General features: G+C 33.8%; 3 protein-coding genes across 4 annotated transcripts; 1 reads left to right on the top strand and 2 right to left on the bottom strand.

Moving 5' to 3' along the window:
• Positions 1–6,084: 6,084 nt before the first annotated feature.
• On the bottom strand, positions 6,085–6,959 carry LOC111006960 (metalloendoproteinase 1). The gene is made up of 2 exons (XM_088126104.1): positions 6,527–6,959; positions 6,085–6,431 (listed from the first exon to the last, which is right to left on the bottom strand). The coding sequence occupies exons 1-2, from the start codon at positions 6,957–6,959 to the stop codon at positions 6,115–6,117; spliced, it is 750 nt and encodes a 249-aa protein (XP_087982230.1). The 3' UTR covers positions 6,085–6,114.
• Positions 6,960–9,392: 2,433 nt separating this feature from the next.
• Positions 9,393–16,227, top strand: LOC111007085 (uncharacterized). Of its 2 annotated transcripts, none has more exons than XM_022279273.2 (7): positions 9,393–10,060; positions 11,685–11,828; positions 12,665–13,020; positions 13,715–14,459; positions 14,548–14,644; positions 14,739–14,793; positions 15,761–16,227. In XM_022279273.2, exons 1-7 carry the CDS (start codon positions 9,526–9,528, stop codon positions 15,821–15,823), a joined length of 1,995 nt encoding a protein of 664 aa, XP_022134965.1. In that variant the 5' UTR covers positions 9,393–9,525; the 3' UTR covers positions 15,824–16,227. The 2 variants fall into 2 exon arrangements, with proteins under 2 accessions (XP_022134965.1, XP_022134966.1); XM_022279274.2 differs by having other exon boundaries at positions 9,394–10,060; positions 11,694–11,828.
• Positions 16,228–17,032: 805 nt separating this feature from the next.
• Positions 17,033–17,674, bottom strand: LOC111007219 (Oleosin family protein). The gene has a single exon (XM_022279499.2). The coding sequence runs from the start codon at positions 17,640–17,642 to the stop codon at positions 17,205–17,207; it is 438 nt and encodes a 145-aa protein (XP_022135191.1). The 5' UTR covers positions 17,643–17,674; the 3' UTR covers positions 17,033–17,204.
• Between the last annotated feature and the right edge of the window lie 2,034 nt (positions 17,675–19,708).

The following is a 19,708-nucleotide window of genomic DNA, read 5'->3' as shown; positions in this document are numbered from 1 at the left end:
AAAGAAAAATAATTAGTCTCCCTTTCCCATGTCACAATATCTTATTTTTTACAATTCCAAATGCAGATATGTCATTTTCAAAGTCTTATTTTTAAACTTTCCATTTTAATGCAAATAATATTAACAAATTATCAAATACTTATATTTGTATGAATTTTAGATTAAAGACTCAGCCATCTAGTTTGGGTTATAATTAAATTTGTTTTTATAGCTCAACTAATAACAATTTTTTTATTTAATGTATATCATAAACTACATTGTATTCATTCATTTTCAACTTATATTTTGTATGTAAGCTAACTGCTAATTGTTGACTTTTTATAAACCGATTAGTTTAGAATTAAACTATAGTTAAAATTTAAACAGTAAACAGTTCTCAATTCAAAAGAAAAATATTAAAAAAAAATCAAAATAAAAATTATTTTAGATATCTTATCTCTACAAATGAGATATTATATACATATATTCTTCATTCCTGTATGCATATGCAACTCATTCATGTATAAACTCAAATACACTTTTTTTAATTTTATCCATCTTTCCATTTTTAGGTCTATTATTCTTGTTTTTTTTCCTGTTTATTGTTTATTATTATTTTTTAATTAAGAAAAGTAGAACTAGATTCGGTAACAGTTTAATTATTTATGATTGTTTTTTTTATTGAAAAATAGATGGAAATATATTTGGTTAAGAATTCCTTGTTTCTTGTTTTACAAGTTTTATTCAAATTTAATTTTTTAAATTAAACATTCCTATGTTAATGTTTTTACTATATTATAGAAAATGAAACTAACGGGAAACAAAAAAAAAATAAACTTGATTGTGATGTTTTAAAGTTTGTACACAATTGAAAACGATTCTTAAAATTGAAAATGAAAAATAATAATAGTTATCAAATACTTATATTTGTAAAAGATTGAAAACAAGAAAGGAGAAACGATAGATCAGTATATTCTTCCGTATAAAGTGAGGGTCCGTCTTCTTTCCATATTCCACTAATAAAATCTCATAATACCATACTATTTTATCTATAATACGTAGTTTCTTTATGATACATAATTTATTCAATAGGGAGAGAATTTCATGATAATTTAAAATAGGAAATGATTGTGGAATTTTACTAAACATGCCCTTAATTAGTTCCTCATTTCCAACCCTATGAGATTTTCATTCTTAAACATACCATTCTGTAATATAAAACTTAACATCTTAGTATATTAGTATATGTATGTAATGAATAATTAACAAGTAGATGAGAAGTGAAATAGTCAGCTGGTGGGTGACAATTAAAGTCAATGTTAAAGATTTTTCTGTAGCTTTTGATGAAGGAGGTTGAAAGACCCAGTCACACATATATATTATATATATTTGATACAATACCTAGTCATATTTTCTAGAAATTGTTATATATTTTTGTTAGCTTCAACTTCAAACCTATCATTGTTCAAGAGGGTTGGAAATTTGAACATTCGATTCATGACCTTTTTATATAATATAGAGTTCTAGGGGAGGATTTTGGATATCATTTCTTTTTCGGGATCATCAAAAATAATTTTAACATTACTAGAATCACTTTCACCTATGTTAAAATCACTATTGATCACTCATGATATCATTTATAATTCTCACGGGAAGTAATTTTAAAATAATTCCCAAAACAGACCTTTAGGTATACTCATATTAAGTGATCTTATTATCCTCTCGACTGAAATTAAATGATTTTACATGTTAATATATATGTTCCTTTGAGAATGTGCATACCCCCTCCCTTAATATATGAAACTTTATATAATCTCTATTCTCTTCCACTTCCCTCGATAGTAAATAAGGGATGACATTGAAATATATATCTATGTCAAAGAAAATTTTCAAACCGTGTTTGTATAAAAAGTGTTAATTGGTTTGGGCTCAACTTATCTTTAATATTTTTAATATGAAGGTTGTATTTGATAAGAGGAGTGTTTCTTGTGTGGCAACCCTAGAAGAAAACAGTTATATATATAATATATGACCAAACTTGTCCATATTCATTCAAACTCATTTTTAAAACTAGCCATATAAAAAGGTCGAGAACAAAAAAACAAAAAATATTCTAACTAGTCAACTAAAAATATTAGTTGAAAGGCTAGAATTCCCTAAAACGTTGCTACCTCTTTGCATTATATATACATCTCTCTAAATATATATAATGCAAAAAATATCTTATTAATAACCACAAACTAAAATTAAAGTTGCAAGATTAATAACAAACTAACTGCTATATAAATCAGTTATTCCCGCAATATCATCTTAAGTCATGTATTTGGTGGTTCCGAGACAAATGTAGGCATACATTATAGCCCGGCACCAGCCAATTTTGGTCCACGTTGAAGTGAAGTCTCCCATCCGTTGGGAAGAAAGAGTGCGCCAAAATGGGCGTGCAGAAAGGCACCCCATCGCCGTCCCCTTTCTCGAAGCTGATTTTCACATCGACAGTCGCTTCGGTTGCCTCCGAGAACGTGAAATTGCTAACACTCGCCCACGTGTTTAAAGAGCATCTCACTGGCTCCTCAAAGTTTAAAGGAAAGTCATGAATGAATGCGTAGGTGAGGTTGTACTTGGCGGGTGGCCATTTGGGCCTTCCAGGAGCGATGATGTAATCAGGGTTTACGATGTCGGGATGCCCACAACGAGGCGTCGACAATAGTGTTAGCGTCTCGCATCCAAGATACCGGTAGTGTTGAGGTGGTAGTTCTTTTGGTATGTTTTGAGGGCGGATTCTAAAGCATCATCGAATGTGTTGTGGGCATGAGTTGGAAGATCGATTAAGTAGCCAAATTGTTTGAGGTAAAGCTTTACGTGGTGGACTCCTTCTACGGTGTCGCCCTTTCGAGAGCCTTGAAGATGCTCGTGAGGGAAATTAAATGGGTATGGAGATGGAAGTGATTTGTGGGGGTAGAGATCACGTATGGATATCGCATTTTTTGCCATGGAGGCAAGGAGGAGAGTGAAGAGGAAGAGTTTGAGAGATTTGAAGGCCATTGTATTTTTAAGGATAGAAAGAAGTAAAAATGCTTGATGAAGTTGAATAATATGGCTTGGGTTTTATAGACTTAATTATCTGTTTGTTAGAGGATTTTGGGAATTGTTATAGGAGTTTGAATGAATTTTTCTCTTTTGTTCAAGTCAAATTCTGTTTAGTTGTTGACTAAAATAGTTGGACCTTCCGGATTTTTATCACAATAATTAAATCACTCTCTTATTTATATTTTCTTTTTGTTTTCAAGTTACTTCGAGATAAAAAAAAAATAGTTTCATCACATCTTTCTACTAGACATATCCTTTCTACAAATTTGGTAAGTGGCTAGATCTAAACACAATCATCATCAGATCTTTTTTTTCCTATATATCTCTCCAATCTTCTTATTTGTTAATTAACTTGTTTTTATAACAATGCAAATATTAGATTTTTAGGCTTATAAATTATTTAAAAAAAAAACCATTCAACTGGCTCAAACGTTAAAAAAAATAAATAAATAAAAAGAAGATAAGATAACGGAATTAATTAGAAGAATAACAAAATAAATTTACATTATTCCGTGCATATACAAAAGGAAAATATGTGACTTCTTAAAGGATCTGGTTCCATCAATTCAGAGAGAGAAATACAAAAACATAAATATTTTTATAAAAATTAATGAGTTGTTAATTTTTTAATGGTAGTGAGTTGTCCTCACAATTAAGGAGCCAAGTACTTTACTAAACAAATATCATTTTTTTTTTTTTTGAGGTGGTATGATTATAATAAATATTTTTCAAGTTAAAATTCAAAAATAAAATAATCTAAAAAATTCAAAGACAAAATAAAATTTAAACCTAAACTAAATTCCTATGAGAAGCGTGATTCCAATATTTAATACAAAAAATGGATAGCTGTCAATTTTCAATGTAAAATATTTGTTGTGGGTATATATGGAAAAAAGAAAGTTCGAATTTTCTGTTTTTTTTTAACAAAAAAATAAAATAAAAGTTTAAGATTGTTTTCTATTTCTCCAAACGAAAAAAAGCAAATACATAAATAGCATAAAAAAATTATGTTTTCTTGAAAGTTAAAAAGTTTACGAAGCGTAACTTAAATCCGTAAAATAACTTTAAGAAAATAAATTTATACTATTTTAAAAATAAATTATTTGATTTTATGTTATGAAATGAAATTTCAGGAAAAAAAAAAAGAGGTAAAATACCTTTTTACGGATTCCAAGCTGACGTGGAAATTTGAGATATTAAATGGAAGATGTAATTACTTTAAATGGTCTGGGAAGAAAAGGACAGCCATTCAGCCTTTCAACGGGAACGGCGTCGTATTATATTTGAGTTCCCTCTCATTTCTTCATCAAACCGGCATTCCCGTCCTCTGTAGCCTTCAAGAAATCCTCTGTTTTTTTTTTCTCTTTCTGATCTTTCTTTCTTGAGCCATGCCTTCATCGATAATTGTTCTGAAGATTCCAACTCGAGCAGTGACGACGACGGAGATGAATATGAAGGCAGCCGGAAAGTCTATTGCCGAATGGGGCTTTTACTTCCTCGAGAAGCCGATTTCCACGAAGAACATCGAACTTGTTTGGCAACTCGTTTACAGGAAAATCAGAAACCCTAGGCCGAAAAATGGGGGGAGAAAATGCCAATTGAGGGAAGACAATCTTAGATTGGTGGAATACGTGGCTGAATCATCAACATTGCGAGAGTAGATCAGTGGAATGCGATTGAAAAAGAAGGAAAGAAAAACGATGGTGATAAATTTTCGATCTGCAATTGTATTTGAGTGCACGAACAAGAGGTCGCGGATTGTTTGGAGCTCGAAATTGCATCGGATGTTCACAGAAGCATTGAGCAAACTCATCGTCTATTTCATCTTCTTCTTCGAGTGAGTTGGACGAAATTGGTTGGTGAAAATTTTGGGTTCTAATGGGTAATAATGGGTTTGGAGTCCTTAGAATTCTTGTGGAGATTAGAAGATTTGATTATTTTTTTCCTCTTTTAGAAAGTATTTGGAAGTCTTGGAGTTAATAACTTTTAAAATAGTTATACACGTTACATGGAGTCAAACTTTTATTAGTGTTATTAACGTAATTTTGATGTGATTTCTTTCTTCTTCGATTTTTTTCCGTTTTCTCTCTCAATTGATTGGAAATTCAGCATTAGGAGAAGTTCAACCTTTCTTTTAGAACTATTTTCTAAAAGTAGTTGAGCAAACTATTAGTTTTTCAAAACTTAGAACCGAAATATAGAAATATAGTTTTCAAAGTTTAAAAACGAAACATGTCATTGAGACTAAAAATGTATTTTACTAAAATATCTCTGTTCCTTTCAAAAGAAAATTTAATGGAGATTTTTTTATTGCAATTTATGGGTTTTATAGATGTTTAATTTGTCAATATTTGTATTAATATAGTAATTACGTCCCAAAATAAAAAGAAAATACAGCTTTAATTAAAAATAAAATAAAAATATTATTATTTTTCTATTAATATTCTTTGCAAACACCATAAAATACAGGCTATGGACTAAATCTTATACTATCTATTAGCATATTCTGATCATGGTATTACATTATAATTATAATGTTGAGTTTGTTTGATGCTGAGATATTTTTTTAGATCATTTAAAAAAAAAGAAATGATACCTGAAATCCACTTAGGGTTAGGGTAGGTTTGTAAATGATTTTAGAATGACTAGAATCACTTTCACTCATATTAATATTAAAGTGATGATATTTTTAGCAATAATTGATATGTTAGGAAGTGATTAATAGCTAATTGACTTGGACTCAACTTATTTTTAATATTTTTAATATGAATGTTTCATCTTAATAAGAGAGTTTTTGGGTGTGCCGTGAAATTAAACCCTAAAAAAACAAGACAAAAACAGTTATATATATATAATATTGGATGAAAACTCAAAAAATTAAAAGGAAAAAAAAAGCAAATATAGAGTCCAAAGAAAACAAAACTATGCCAAACAAAACATAACATTCAAATTCATTTACAAAACTAGCCGGAAACATCTCTCTAAAAAGCTGCTACCTCTTTGCATTATTACACGGATTAAAATCAAAGTTGCAAGATTAATAACAAACTAACTACTATATAAATCAGTTATTCGCGCAATATCATCTTGAGTCATGCATTTGGTGGTTCCGGGACAAATGTAGGCATACATTATAGCGCACTCATCTTGGTTGTGGGCGAGGCCAAGAATATGTCCAAGTTCATGTAGCGCCACCGTCTGCACATCTACAGCACCAGCCACAGCCCCCCACGCCCAATTTTGGTCCACGTTGAAGTGAAGTCTCTCATCCGTCGAAAAGAAAGAGTGCGCCAAAATGGGCGTGCAGAAAGGCACCACATCACCGTGGTCCCCTTTCTCGAAGGGGATTTTCACATTGGCAGTCGCTTCAGTTTATCGAACGAGGAATTTTAGGGATTTTATTGAGATTTTGGGGAGAAATGAATGTGGACGGAATCGTGTCTGATCGGAGGCTGTGTGCGTTGCAGGCGGCAGTTTCTTGTCTTTCTCTCCTCTTTCTCTCCTCTTCTCACGTAATCGGGGTTTACGATGTCGGGATGCCCGCAACGGGGCTTCGACAATAGTGTTAGCGTCTCAATGTCCAGAATACCAGTGGCATTGAGGTGGTAATTTTTTTGGTATGTTTTGAGGGCGGATTCTAAAGGGTCGTCGAATGTGTTGTGGGCATGGGCTGGAAGATTTGTCAAGTAGTCGAAATGTTGGAGGTAAAGCTTTACATTGTGGATTCCTTCTACGGTGTCACCCTTTCGAGAGTCTTGAAGATGCTCGTGAGGGAAGCTAAATGGCGATGAGACTGATTTGTGCCGGTGGAGATCCCGTATGGATATTGCATTTTTTGCAATGGAGGCAATGAGGAGAGTGAACAGAAAGATTTTGAGAGATTTCAATGCCATTGGATTGTCAAGGATGGAAAGAAGTAGAAATGCTTGATGAAGTTGAATAATATGGCTTGGGTTTGAGTGATTTATAAAGACTTATTTGTTTGTTAGAGGATTTTGGGAATATTGTTATAGGAGTTTGAATGAATTTTTCTCTTCTTTCAAGTCAAATTTGGTTTGATTTTCGACTAAAATAGTGGGATCTTCCTTAATTAAATTACTCTCTTATTTGTATTTTCTTTTTAGAGAAAAAAAAATAATCACATCTTTTACTACTTGCAACCTTTCTAGTTTCAATATAAGTACAAATTTGGTAAGTTGCTAGATCTAAACACAATAATTATGAATTGTATTAAGATTTACTTTGTGTAATAAGTTATGTTGTTATTCCTATGACTCCTTCATTTATTGTGTAACGATCATATTCATAAGGTCTATATATAATGATCTTATGTTGATTAATAATATTGAACAAGAGTAATTTACTCTCATATCTTAATATGGTATCTGATGAAAGTTTTCTCTCTGGGGTTAGTTTTCGTAGGTTTTTCTTTTAATAAAGTCTCAACTGTCTTTGTTATCTCCCGCTCCATTTCTGTTCTTCGTTCTTGCTCCACGTCATGACTACGCCATTGATTCTTCAATCTCGATTGTTGAATCTCATATCTTAATAGATTGTCTATCTAATATTCTTATTTGCCAAATTGTTTCTACAATAATACAAATATTAGACTTTTAAGTTTATAAATTATTCAAAAAAAAAATCATTCAAGTGCATCAAACATAAAAAGAAAAAAAAAAGAGTGAGAAGAAGATAACCAAATTAATTAGAAGAATAATAAAATAAAATTACATTGTTTAGTATATAAACAAATATCATACAACATGATTTATTTTTCTTTATTTTTCGTTTGAAGTTGAATGATTATAATAAATATTTTAAAAGTTAAAATTCAAAAATAAAATAATCTAAAAATGTCAAGGACAAAATTAAATTTAAACCTAAACTAAATATTCCAGAAAATAAATTTATGCTACTGTAAAAATATATTATTGGATTTATGTTATGGTCCTATGGAATGAATTTTGGAAAAAAACTAGGTCAAATACACTTACCTCTAAATTTGAGGTTGGTTTCTATTTCACTATAAATTTTAAAAATTGAAAATTTGATTCTTGACCTTTGGAAAATAGATCTAAAAGGTCTCTAGAGTCAAACAAAGGTTTGATCATCCATATAACATAAAAAGAAGAAAAATTCAAAATATTTGATATATTTCTCTTTGAATGAGATCTCAATTTCAACCGACCGATTAATTAGATTAATTAGAGATCTTACCATTGAAATCTCTCTTTTTCAAATCTAATTCCTCCACCATCGTGAATTCTAAGCTAACATTCAAACCTTAAAAATGGCGAACGCTGCCTATCATATTTGAGCGCCCTTTCATTAGTGTTAAAAAGTTATAAAAGTTACTTATTGATATAACTTATAATTATTTTTTTTGTTTATCATTTCCTATAAGTCCTAACCTTCTTAAAATGGTTGTATAAGTTCTACGGAGTCAAACTTTTATCAGTGTTGCTAACAAAATGTTGATGTGACTCATTTCTTCTCGCCAATTTTCTGTTGATTTATTGCTCTCTAATTTCTCCCCCAATTGATTCGGGGCGAAAGATTTTGATGTAAACCCCCAAATGAAGTAAAAAAAAAAATCCCCACCCTGTAACTTAGATTCAGAAGAATGTGAAAGACTCAAGAATTTTTTAGAACTATTTTTTAAAAGTAAGTGAGTAAACCATCAATTTTAAAAATTTAGACCGAAAATGTATTTTACTCAATTTTTTTTTTAAATGGGACATTATTTAAACTAAATGCATCATCGCATAATACCTCAAACCACATTATCTTCCCCCTATTTTATTTTTTTGTCTAGCTTCTTTCGTCTCTATCGGAGACCCGTATTTGATCTAATCCAAAATGATTCGTTCATTTATGTATCTACAATTCAATATAGATAGATATAACATGTTTATATTGGTCCATCTTTGTATTATTTTTCTAGTGCAATTTTGAATACTTAAACAGTTGATTATTTTTTTCGTCTTAACTTCCACCTTTCATAATGAAAATTGAGAAATACTTCATTATGATATGAATTGCATTTCTCAAACCACGTTATCTAAACGAAATACATCATAAAATATCACCTAATACCTGAAACTTGCACGTCAACCTTCATTAACAGAAGTTTGCTCTTTAAGGACTTTTTAGAATATTTTTTGAATGTCGAAAATTAGACCGTTAATTTTTGAAACTTTAAGTGCATGAAAATTTATCCAAAAATTCATGGAAAAAAGTTATATTTTAAAAATGCAAAAATGTAATTTGCAATATCAGAAAACTATGGGGAGTAATTAGCAATATCAGGAAAAAACAATTCATCTTCCACGAAGGCCATTCTTGCCCCCCAAACCCTACAGCCTCCCGCGGTAAACCCGCTGCCTCTTCCATTGCTGTCTGTGGACTTCGATCACTCCGCATCAAATTTTCATCGGATCCGCCGGCAAGTCCGTTGTGATGGATGCTCGCCGCGGGTCCCGCGTCGTCATCGATCCCAAAGTCCGGCAGGTCGGGTTCTTCACCCCCGATGCACCGCCTTCACCGGGTCGGACCACCACCGCCCCGCCCGACTGCACCACTTCACAGTTATCCGACTCTCCGACCAGCAATTCTTTATCTCCGGTGATGATTCCGCCCCCGCGTCATCCTTCCGATAACCTTGCCTCCCGGACGGCTGTTCTGCCGGTTCCGGCTTCCGGAAATTGGAGGCATCCTGAGGATCAGGTTCCTGTTGGGAGCCACAATCCCTCAGAAACGTTGCTCGGATCGTCGCCGTTGGCATCGCCTTCGAGTCGACTTGGAGGTGAAGAGTTGGAGTTCTCGGAGGATTCGGCGGCCTCCGTCTTGCTTCGGCGGAGTAGTTCCGGGAAGTTAGCCTCAAGCTGTCCGGGCGTCGGATTCCACATGGCGGCTAAGTCTTCTGCGAATTTACAGACGATGCCTGCTAATAGTATGAGGACATCGGGAACTAATAAGCCTGCTGGAGCCACAGGTGAGGCATTGCTTTGGCGAAATTCATTCCTTTCCCCCCTTTTTATCTTCTTTAACGCGGAAGTTGTTTAGTGCTTGTTTGTGTTTGTTTTTTGCTGGGTCTATATTATTTTGTTGAAAGCATTCATTTTTATTGAGGCATAAGTTTCTAGCAAGGTATTGTCTTTATACATCTATTTTATCTTCCCCTTTCTGCTGTACATTATGTTTTATATTTATGAAATGATTGTGTTTTTCTTGGACAATGGTGCTACGAGGCGAAATTTATCTTAATTTAATTCACTGTCGTTTCACGGCAGAGGGAGATTTCTGTTCCAAGTCGATTTTTTTTCCGCTATTGTTTAGGATATTTGGTGGGAAAGGAAGAAGGGAAATCTATAAGGGTCCGGAGGTTTCAGAAAGGAACTCGTAGTTTGGCTCATTTTGACACCACTATTTCGACTTTTATTATAAAATATTTTTTGGTAATTATTCGTTAATGTCAATTTGTAACCATTCGGGTCCCTTTTTGCAAATTTGGACTCCTTGATGTAGGTTTGTCTCTCGTGATGCTGTTGTTCCTGTATTTTCATTGTTTCTAATTAAAAATGATTATTTCATAAAAGAAACAAGAACCAGAAGAATTCCGAAGAGAAACCCTGCTATTTATCTCTCTCCTAGTTGGTGCTCTGTGTGAAAGGAACCAAAATAATATGGGCCATTTGTTCACGTTTTTCCCGTTTGGTGCAGCTATTGAGTGATCTTCTTTGCGTGGGTTTAGCTTGTTCCTAGTGCATCCCAATTCCCAACAGCTCTTCTAACTTTATTCATCAAAATTTTCATGGCCATCCCTTCAAAAAAGAATTCGGAGCATCACGGCTAAATGGCTCTAGCGCTATTTTCTAAGTGAATTTAGATTGGAAGGAACAACTTGAGAGCTAAGAACATGTCAGCTTCTGGGGTTGGCTGTGGTTTCTAGTCCAATTAGAGTTTCTTCAGGCCTCTGTAAACACTTTCATACTTGTTCCCAGCTTGTATGTTTGCCAATTAGAGTGCACTTTTATGAGCTCCGAGGACTTCTTGGTGAATTTCTTGTCTTACGTAACATGCATGCATTTAATTTGTTTAGACTTTTGGGATTAGACAATCGAGGTAGTTCTTCACAACTTGTTTTGGGGTTTTCATGTCTGCTTATCACCCAAGATGCCTTTGTGAGTGCATATCAATAATCAAATCATGAGTACTTCATTTTCGTTCTTTGGACGGAAGAACCCAAAATTTTTTTCTCCTCAACATTTGGCTTTTTTGGTCTAAAAAGGCTTTCTTCAAAGGGATGGTGCTTTCTATAGATTCAACATTGTATTTCTGGGACGAGAATGCTTCCTTTTTCTCTAACTTCTACCTTTAACTGAGTGAGTGTATATCTAAGCACGAGATGCTTTCTGTTGGATGAAGCTTGGGTTAAGAGAATGAATCTTGACTGTTATTTGGATGGAAAAATCCAAGATGTATATTTTCCTTGGGAGCTATCTTCTTGACTACACCCTTATTAGTTTAGTAGAATGGGAGAAAGGAATGCTTCTCTCTCCAGAAATATTATTGAGATCTCATTTACACTTCTTTCTCTTCATAATTTGATAAATTAGCTCTCGCAGAAAAGATTGGAGGAGCATCTGCAGAGGTTAAAGATCATCATGCATCAAGTTCGAAACCCTTGAAGACTAAAACCACGAAGGCTGAAAGACGGGCTTTACAGGAGGCTCAGCGAGCTGCAAAGGTTTCTGCTAAAGGTACAATTATTCAATAACCCCTGCACATGCGCACATACAGAGACCGAGAAAAAAATAATAATAAAAGAGGGAGGAAAACACTGCTATAATGTAGAGTTGATTACTCAGAAATGTGAAGTCTATTACCATGTCCAAGTGGGTTCAAGGAATTGAAAGAGTTTTCTCATTGAACTTATTTTCTTCAAATATGCATCCGCTCTAAACTATTTGAGAAATTGAAAGATAGTAAAATAGTGATTACGTTTAATTAACCTTGTGTTCATACTATTTAAATTGTTGATGGGAAAAATTTTAAATTCCCGTTAGTATTGCAAAATGGGATTAACAAATGATCATTTAATAGAAAAATGGATTAGAAAAAACATGGTAGTTCAATATTTCTTTTTGGAGAGGCCGTTTTAGTTTATGTAAAAACACTGACACACATACATATTACAGAGCCAATTATTTGAATTACCCCTGTTCTGTTTCCCACCATAGTTCAATTAGATTCCTTTTTTCCCTCAGTTCCATCTTTAAGGTTTTAGGTAGTAAACCATTTTTATGCAGATGAATGATATCTACTGCCTTGTAATTTTCATTATGTTTCATTTCGCTTATGTATTGTAGTGTTGCTTGTTGATTTGAGTGACACCTTGCCATGTGCTTATTAGCTGTTAACACCTGGATTAGCTATTCCCATGTGTAAACATGTTAATCGCTGGTTCATCTCCTTTTATAAATCCTGGTAGATACATACCCTCTTTGATTTTTCTTTGGTTGTGTATAACAGAAATTTTTGGTAAGCTTGTTTAACTATTTCATATTGGTTTATTTAAAAAAAAAACAAACAAAAGGTGAAGCAAATAAGTCAGGTACTGCCTCTGGGACAACAGCTCCTAGTAAAGTTGGGAAACAGCCTTCAACAATAAAAGGTGGTCCTGCCACAGCTTCAGTTGCATCTGCTGATAATAGAGGAGGTGATCGTATGGTTGATAAAGAAAGGAAGAAAGATGCTCCCCCTCCACGTATGCAATTTGATGATAAAAATCGAGTAGAAAAGGCTAAAAAGCGAGCTGTGTTCAATCAAACTGAAGCAAGAAATAGGGTTGAACTATTTCGCCATTTGCCACAATATGAACAGGGGACTCAGCTTCCTGATCTTGTGTCAAAGTTTTTTCAACTTGATACCATTCATCCTGCCATTTACAAGGTGCCTTTTCTTGAAATCAACTAATATAGATTTTGATGTCTTATGGACTAGAAATTATGGTAAGCATGGACCTTCTAGTTTGAAACTGAGCATACAGTGTTGGCTAAATTTCTTTTTTCTCATGATATGCATGAGTATCACATGATATGAACTGTAAGGTCATAATGGTCATAAGCGCTATAAATTATTGGGCTAATAGAGGAGATTGCGAGCAGCATATTTATTTTTTATTTTTTATTTTTTTGAAATCAGGAAGAGATGGAACTTTCACTAGATATGAAGCCCACAGAGGAGTTTTTGAAGAATAATAAAATGTCTATTTAAAATTCCAAATATCAAAACAAGTATTCTTAACATTTATACTTTTCTCAACCCAAATATTAACTGATAGATTTACCCGCTGGGCAATTGGCCATTTGCTCTCCAATCTGATCATGAAGTTGATGTATGACTGTAGTTTGTTTAATGCACGCAGTCACATGTTGATGCAAAGTTTTGCGTGTCTGACTACTGTGTAGAACTAAAGATATTGTTTTGAATTATGCATTAAATGTGTTAGAAGGTAATTTGATGAATTGTATATTAACTGTCCGAACTACTTATTGCCTCAAGAATTTATAATATATTAACTGTGCGAACTACTTTGCTCTCACTAGTAATTATCTGATATAGTCACATGTCTATATTCTATTAGGTTGGTTTACAATATATGGCTGGAGATATATCTGGCGGTAATGCTCGTTGTATTGCAATGCTCCATGCATTTCAGCAAGCCATTAAAGACTACTCAACCCCACCACAGAAATCTCTTGTGAGAGATTTAACTGCAAAAATTGGCGTCTATGTGTCATTCTTTAATGAATGCAGGCCACTTTCCGTTAGTATGGGAAATGCAATCAGATTTTTGAAAAATCGCATTGCCAAATTACCACCAAATCTTCTAGAATCTGAGGCAAAAGCTGCACTTTGCTTAGATATCAGTCGTTTTATCAATGAGAAGATAATGCTAGCTGACGAGGTCATAGTGAGGCATGCTGCTACCAAGATCAGAGATGGAGACGTTCTTCTCACATATGGGTCATCGTGTGCTGTAGAGATGCTTCTATCATATGCCCATGAGCTTGGAAAACAATTTCGCGTCGTTGTGGTAGATTCTCGACCAAAACTTGAGGGCCAAGCATTGCTTCGTAGGCTGATAGCAAAGGGCCTAAGTTGTACTTACACTCATATAAATGCTATTTCCTATGTGATGCGTGAAGTAACCCGAGTTTTTTTGGGAGCTGCGGCAGTGTTAGCTAATGGAACTGTATATTCTAGAGTGGGGACTGCAGGTATTGCCATGGTTGCACATGCATTCCATGTTCCAGTATTATTCTGCTGTGAAGCATATAAATTTCATGAAAGGGTACAACTTGATTCGATATGCTTTAATGAATTAGGTAAATATTCTTGTGCACATTCTTCTTTCTTTTTCCTTCCCAAAAGGGGGAAGTGACAATATATGAGAATTTTTCAAATTGCTTGCAGGTGACCCAGATGCTATCTCAAAGGTTTCGGGAAGGACAGACGTTAATTATCTAGATGGTTTGACTGCTAAAGAACATCTGCAACTTCTAAACTTAATGTATATCAGCAACTAATTCATGATATATTACTTGTCATTATTATTTTTTGGCCTCAAAACGATGTGTACTGACTTGGTATTTGCACTGTCTCAGGTATGATGCTACACCTTCAGATTACATCTCAATGATTGTGACAGATTATGGCATGGTAAGTTCTGCGTGTGTGCATGTATCAGCTTTGGGTTATTTGTTTGATAGCAAGTCGAATAATGTCTGCAGAAGATAGGGAATATGGGCCTCTTGGGAAGATACGAGTATTAAATTGACGTAGGGACGATATCATAAATTAAGAGTAAAATCACATGAGAGAAAAGGACGACTGACCAATTTGTGGGCCTTGCAAAAAAGATAACACATACATGGTGAGAGGAGATAAGAAGACTTTTCTTTTACAGTAAATCTCATGTAACTAAGTTTCCTGAGACTAGAGTCCGAAGAAGAGTATAATACATTTGAAGGCAAGTTAGGTAGATTAGAAAGAATCGAAGAAAGTAAAAGAGAGCACTTGTAATACAAAAGCTAAGCTTTACAAGGAAAAGAGCCACTAGGATTACTCCGCATTAGAATTAAGGAAATATGAGTAGCATTAGTGCAATGGTTTATTACGCCTTTAAAGTTCATCAAAACTTTCCATCACTCCATATTTAACAATATACATATTGAAAGAAGGGCATAGGAAAAAAAAAGGTAGCTCGACCTTGAGATTTATTTTTGGTTGTTCTCTGTTATAACTCTGTTCCCATCTTTCTCTCTCTCTTTCATGAACTTCTTATGGAGAAATATTATTTGATGCTATTTGCATCTTCAAACACCATTGTTTTACTTCAGTTATGTAATGCGGAGATAATTCTTTTCCTCACCATTTTACTCTTGGACCAGACAAAATGTCGGAGGTAAAATCAAGCGCCCTTGTTTCTTTAGGTTAACTTCACATGAAATATCTTTTGGATATTGTCTATAGTCGTCCCCTTCCTTAGCGCCAAAGTCCAAAGGAAAAACTTGTATCCATATACCACAACTTCTTGTCTGCACAAGCCTCTGTTACTCTTCACTTTCCTGACTGGCTGAAATAATATGCAGAGTTGTTACTTAACATACTTCATACTTGATTGCAGATACCACCTACAAGCGTGCCCGTAATTGTACGCGAGTATAGAAGAGAGCACCTATGGGTTTAGCTTATAGGATAGTTCAAGCCTCAAGGAAGTTCATTTTTGCCGAGGAGAAACTAACTAGTAGGAGTTCTTTTGATCCATGGTTAGATCATGGTGCCTGCTGGTTTAAAATTTTGATTTTGGTGAAATAATGGTGAAGAGTGCAATTGTGGCCTCTCCTTAACTCATTTTTCCCAGTCTTTTGTTCTCGAAATGTATAATACTCTTTTATATGTTTGCTTTCGAGGATACAAATCGTTTTTTTTTTTTTTTTTTTGCTTAATGAACCCCATTTATTGAGAAATTTAAGCCTAGAGAAGCCCTTTTGTTAAATTTTACTTTCCTTTTTGGGTAGGGAGGTTTCCTCTGAAACATTGATATATCTGAATTCTGACGTGATCGAAAATTACAGGTTACTGTTTTGTTTCTGTACTGTCATTTTAGTATTTTTAAAACATACCTTTGAAAATACAAAACGGTTATTGTATTTCATAACACTTACTTTTGTTCGTTCATTTGAGTACTGCTATTTTTAAAATTTTAATTTCAGTAATACTTTTAAACAGGACTACTTTCATTTTTTATTCATAAATTTGTATTAAAATTTTGTTCATTTTCAACGTGGTATTGAAAGTATAGGAACTCATAGATATTAACACATTTTGAAAATACATGATTAGGCCAAAATAATATTTAAACCAATAAACCAATAATTTTTTGACGCAATTCATTTATTTTGAAGTATAATCGAAAGGAGTATTGTTGAAACCAAGAACTTCCAAAAAAAAAAAAATTAGTCTGATGCCCCTTCCGCCCTCTTAAAACTTTAAAGTATTTTTTTTAATCTATTTAAGATCACTGAAAATAGAAAACACTCTCGAGGGATCAAAAGCATTTTTTAATCACGAGGCAATGCCAAACAGTACATCTCCTCAAAGAACTAATAAATCATTCAAAATTCACCCACCAAAATATATAACCAAAATCATGCTAAAAAGGGAGAATATAATATTCGAACATCACCACAAAATCAAACAATCAAAACCAGATGAAAAAGAGAATTTCTCAAACTTGGCTAACAAAATGTTAGAATCATGCTAACTTATTAAGAGCTTCCAACACAAAAACAATCTCTTTCTTAGACATAAATCATTGAAAAATAAGCCAAAAACTTGAGAGTATCAAAATTGCATGTGTGAGGCTGAAATTGAAAGAAATTAAAAGCGACCCACATAAAAATGAAAGTAAAAGCTTCATTCTGTGTCCTCAAAAACCTATCTTTATTACAATACGATGCAGTTGTTCAAGTTTTTTACATATAAAATCATATCAACCGATCGATCGATCGACTCAGCCATAATATAAATCATGATATCATGTTTTTGTTCCAATTAAGGCTAATTAATTAAGCTCCAGGAGCTGCATCTTTCACCTTACTCTGCCCAAAATACCCTCCATACTCTCTGGCGGTGTCGTAAATCCTGCTCCTCGCGTACTCGAGCCGCTCCGATCCCGGCGGCTGCATCCCTTTGAAGTACCTAAACCCCCACGACAGCCCCGCCGCGGCCGCCAACGCGAGCCCGCCGAGCGACAAAACCACGGCGGTGGCGACAAAGAGGAGGAAGCCGACCGGGACCCAGATGGGGCTGGTCAGGAGGATGAAGGGGGTGATGAGGATGAGGGCCACCGCGGCGGCGGTGATGGTCAGCCCGGTCAGGAACACCAGCACGGCGGCGGAGATGAACAGGGTCAGGAACCCCAGCAGCTGCGGGGAGTGCGGGGCATGCTCTTGGATCCTCCGGAGGACGGCGGCGGCGGCGGAGAGGGGGCGGCGGTCGGCCATGGCTGGGGAATTCTGATTATTTAGGGGACACTTAAAAGAATAATGGGGATGTGGCTGGCCGGGTGGCGAGGGAATTTGAGGGAGGGTGACACGTGGCGTGTGGAGAACACATGCATGGAGTACACGTGGCGGGAGTGGAGCTTTGGATGCCCTACATATGGGTGCCCATTGCTGACTCTTTCTTACATCTTGTTCTTGTATCCATGCATGAGTTAGTTTTTGTTTTGTAACAGATTTTGTGTCTAATAAATATTCGTGATTCTCAACGATTTTAGTCTCGACGTCTATATGTTGGTTATTGTAATCTTAAAAACAGATAATTTTGATAAATTTTATAAACGGAATACTATTTAATATAAATTGATGACTGTATGTCACAAATTTTGAAATTTAAGGTAAAATTATGAGGAAAGAAATGAAATAAAAATAAGAGTCAAAAGACTAATTAAAAGAATCACATTTTAAAATTACCGTGACCAAAATAAGTGCTTCGAAAGTACAAGGACTAAGGATTAAAAATAATATTTAAGCTTACAAATTTAAAAATTTTATGGTGTAAGTCTTAGAGTGAAGCACAAAATTATTTATTAGAAACACCGCATTTAGAGGTGGTGGCGTAGTGAGCTTGTAGTCGAACGACATTATTCCCTCCCTAGTTTGTATCTCATGGGGCAAGTAGCAGTGGTTTCTTTCTCACCCCTCTCCTCTCCAACTTCGAGACGAATTTTGCAACGTCAGTTATAATAATGAACGATGGTTGCACTAAAACCTAATATATATATATATATATATGATTTTTATATGATTCGAAACAAAATTATAAACTTGTTCGAGTACATAATTTAAATAAACATCACTTTAAAAGTTCAAAACAAATTTTTTTTTTTTTACCAATTGTGTAGTTTATTCTACAACAAAAATATGAGGAAAAATGTTTTGTATTTGAAATTTTTCATAATGAAGATAAATTACTAATTTTTCTTGTTACTTCCTCAATTTAATCGGTATAATTTTAAAATTTTTAATTTTGTCGCGTGGTTTTGTTAAAAGTTGTCAAACATACTTTCTTGAAATATGGTAAATATAGCACAATGATGTCGACATTTAGAAATGAGAAAACTATATATATATATAATTAGTCAATTAAAAGATATTTTTGAGAAATTTAACTCAGTCGCATATCAAATTAAAATTTTAAAAAATTATAAAATTAAATTGAAACTAACCCAATTGTAATATTAAAATAGTGGTCAGATAATATTGTATATACCTCTTTCTCATCATGAGAATGTTCCAATCCAACATTCGAAATGGATATAAAAGTAATTCAGATTCCCAAAGATATCACATTCATAATCCCAACAAAATATGAAAATCATATAAATTTCTAATTTGGCAATTGCCATTAGGCACCTTATCCCATCTTTTTTTTTTATCGTTGTTTTTAGAATTTTTGTCGTTGTAGACAAGAGGATGCCCTCATTTGAGAATATCATAACTCCACAGATCCAGCCAAGAAAAGAAGACACCATATTGGGTTGAGATTCGGTTGGCCGTAGATATCTTGGTACGAGATACGAACCTCTAACTTCTGATCGAAGATATTATTTTAACCGGTCAAAATATATTGATGTTGTTGAAAATTTTAAATGTTTATTTCTTTATGTCTCTTGGTCTAAAATTTGACGAAACTCCATTTATAAATTTAGAGGCAATTTAGAACCCATTTCATAATATTTTTTTATGTCTTTTGGTCGCAATTCAAGTTGCATATCAAACATATCCATAGATATTTTTTTATTTTAAAAATTTTTCACGTGATTTTGAAAATGTTTCTTAAAAATAAGAAACCAGAAATACAAATGAAGTTACCTCATATAAGTGAATTACTAATTACGTTCCAAACATCCTTGTCGAACCATTTTTCAAATTATCTCTCTTATATATACATATTTTATTAACATTTTTCAACAGATTATGTATTAAGCTATTTAAACGACAATCTGATTCTGAGCATAGCAAAAAACATTCTATTTAAATACTTAATTTAACTCTTTTTTCTAATT

Source organism: Momordica charantia, assembly GCF_013281855.1.
Source record: "Momordica charantia cultivar OHB3-1 chromosome 6 unlocalized genomic scaffold, Mcharantia_2.0 BLBB01000006.1, whole genome shotgun sequence".
NCBI classification, from domain to species: Eukaryota; Viridiplantae; Streptophyta; class Magnoliopsida; order Cucurbitales; family Cucurbitaceae; genus Momordica; species Momordica charantia.
The sequence above is the reverse complement of the archived record's forward strand: the minus strand, read 5'-3'. Positions and strand labels throughout refer to the sequence as shown.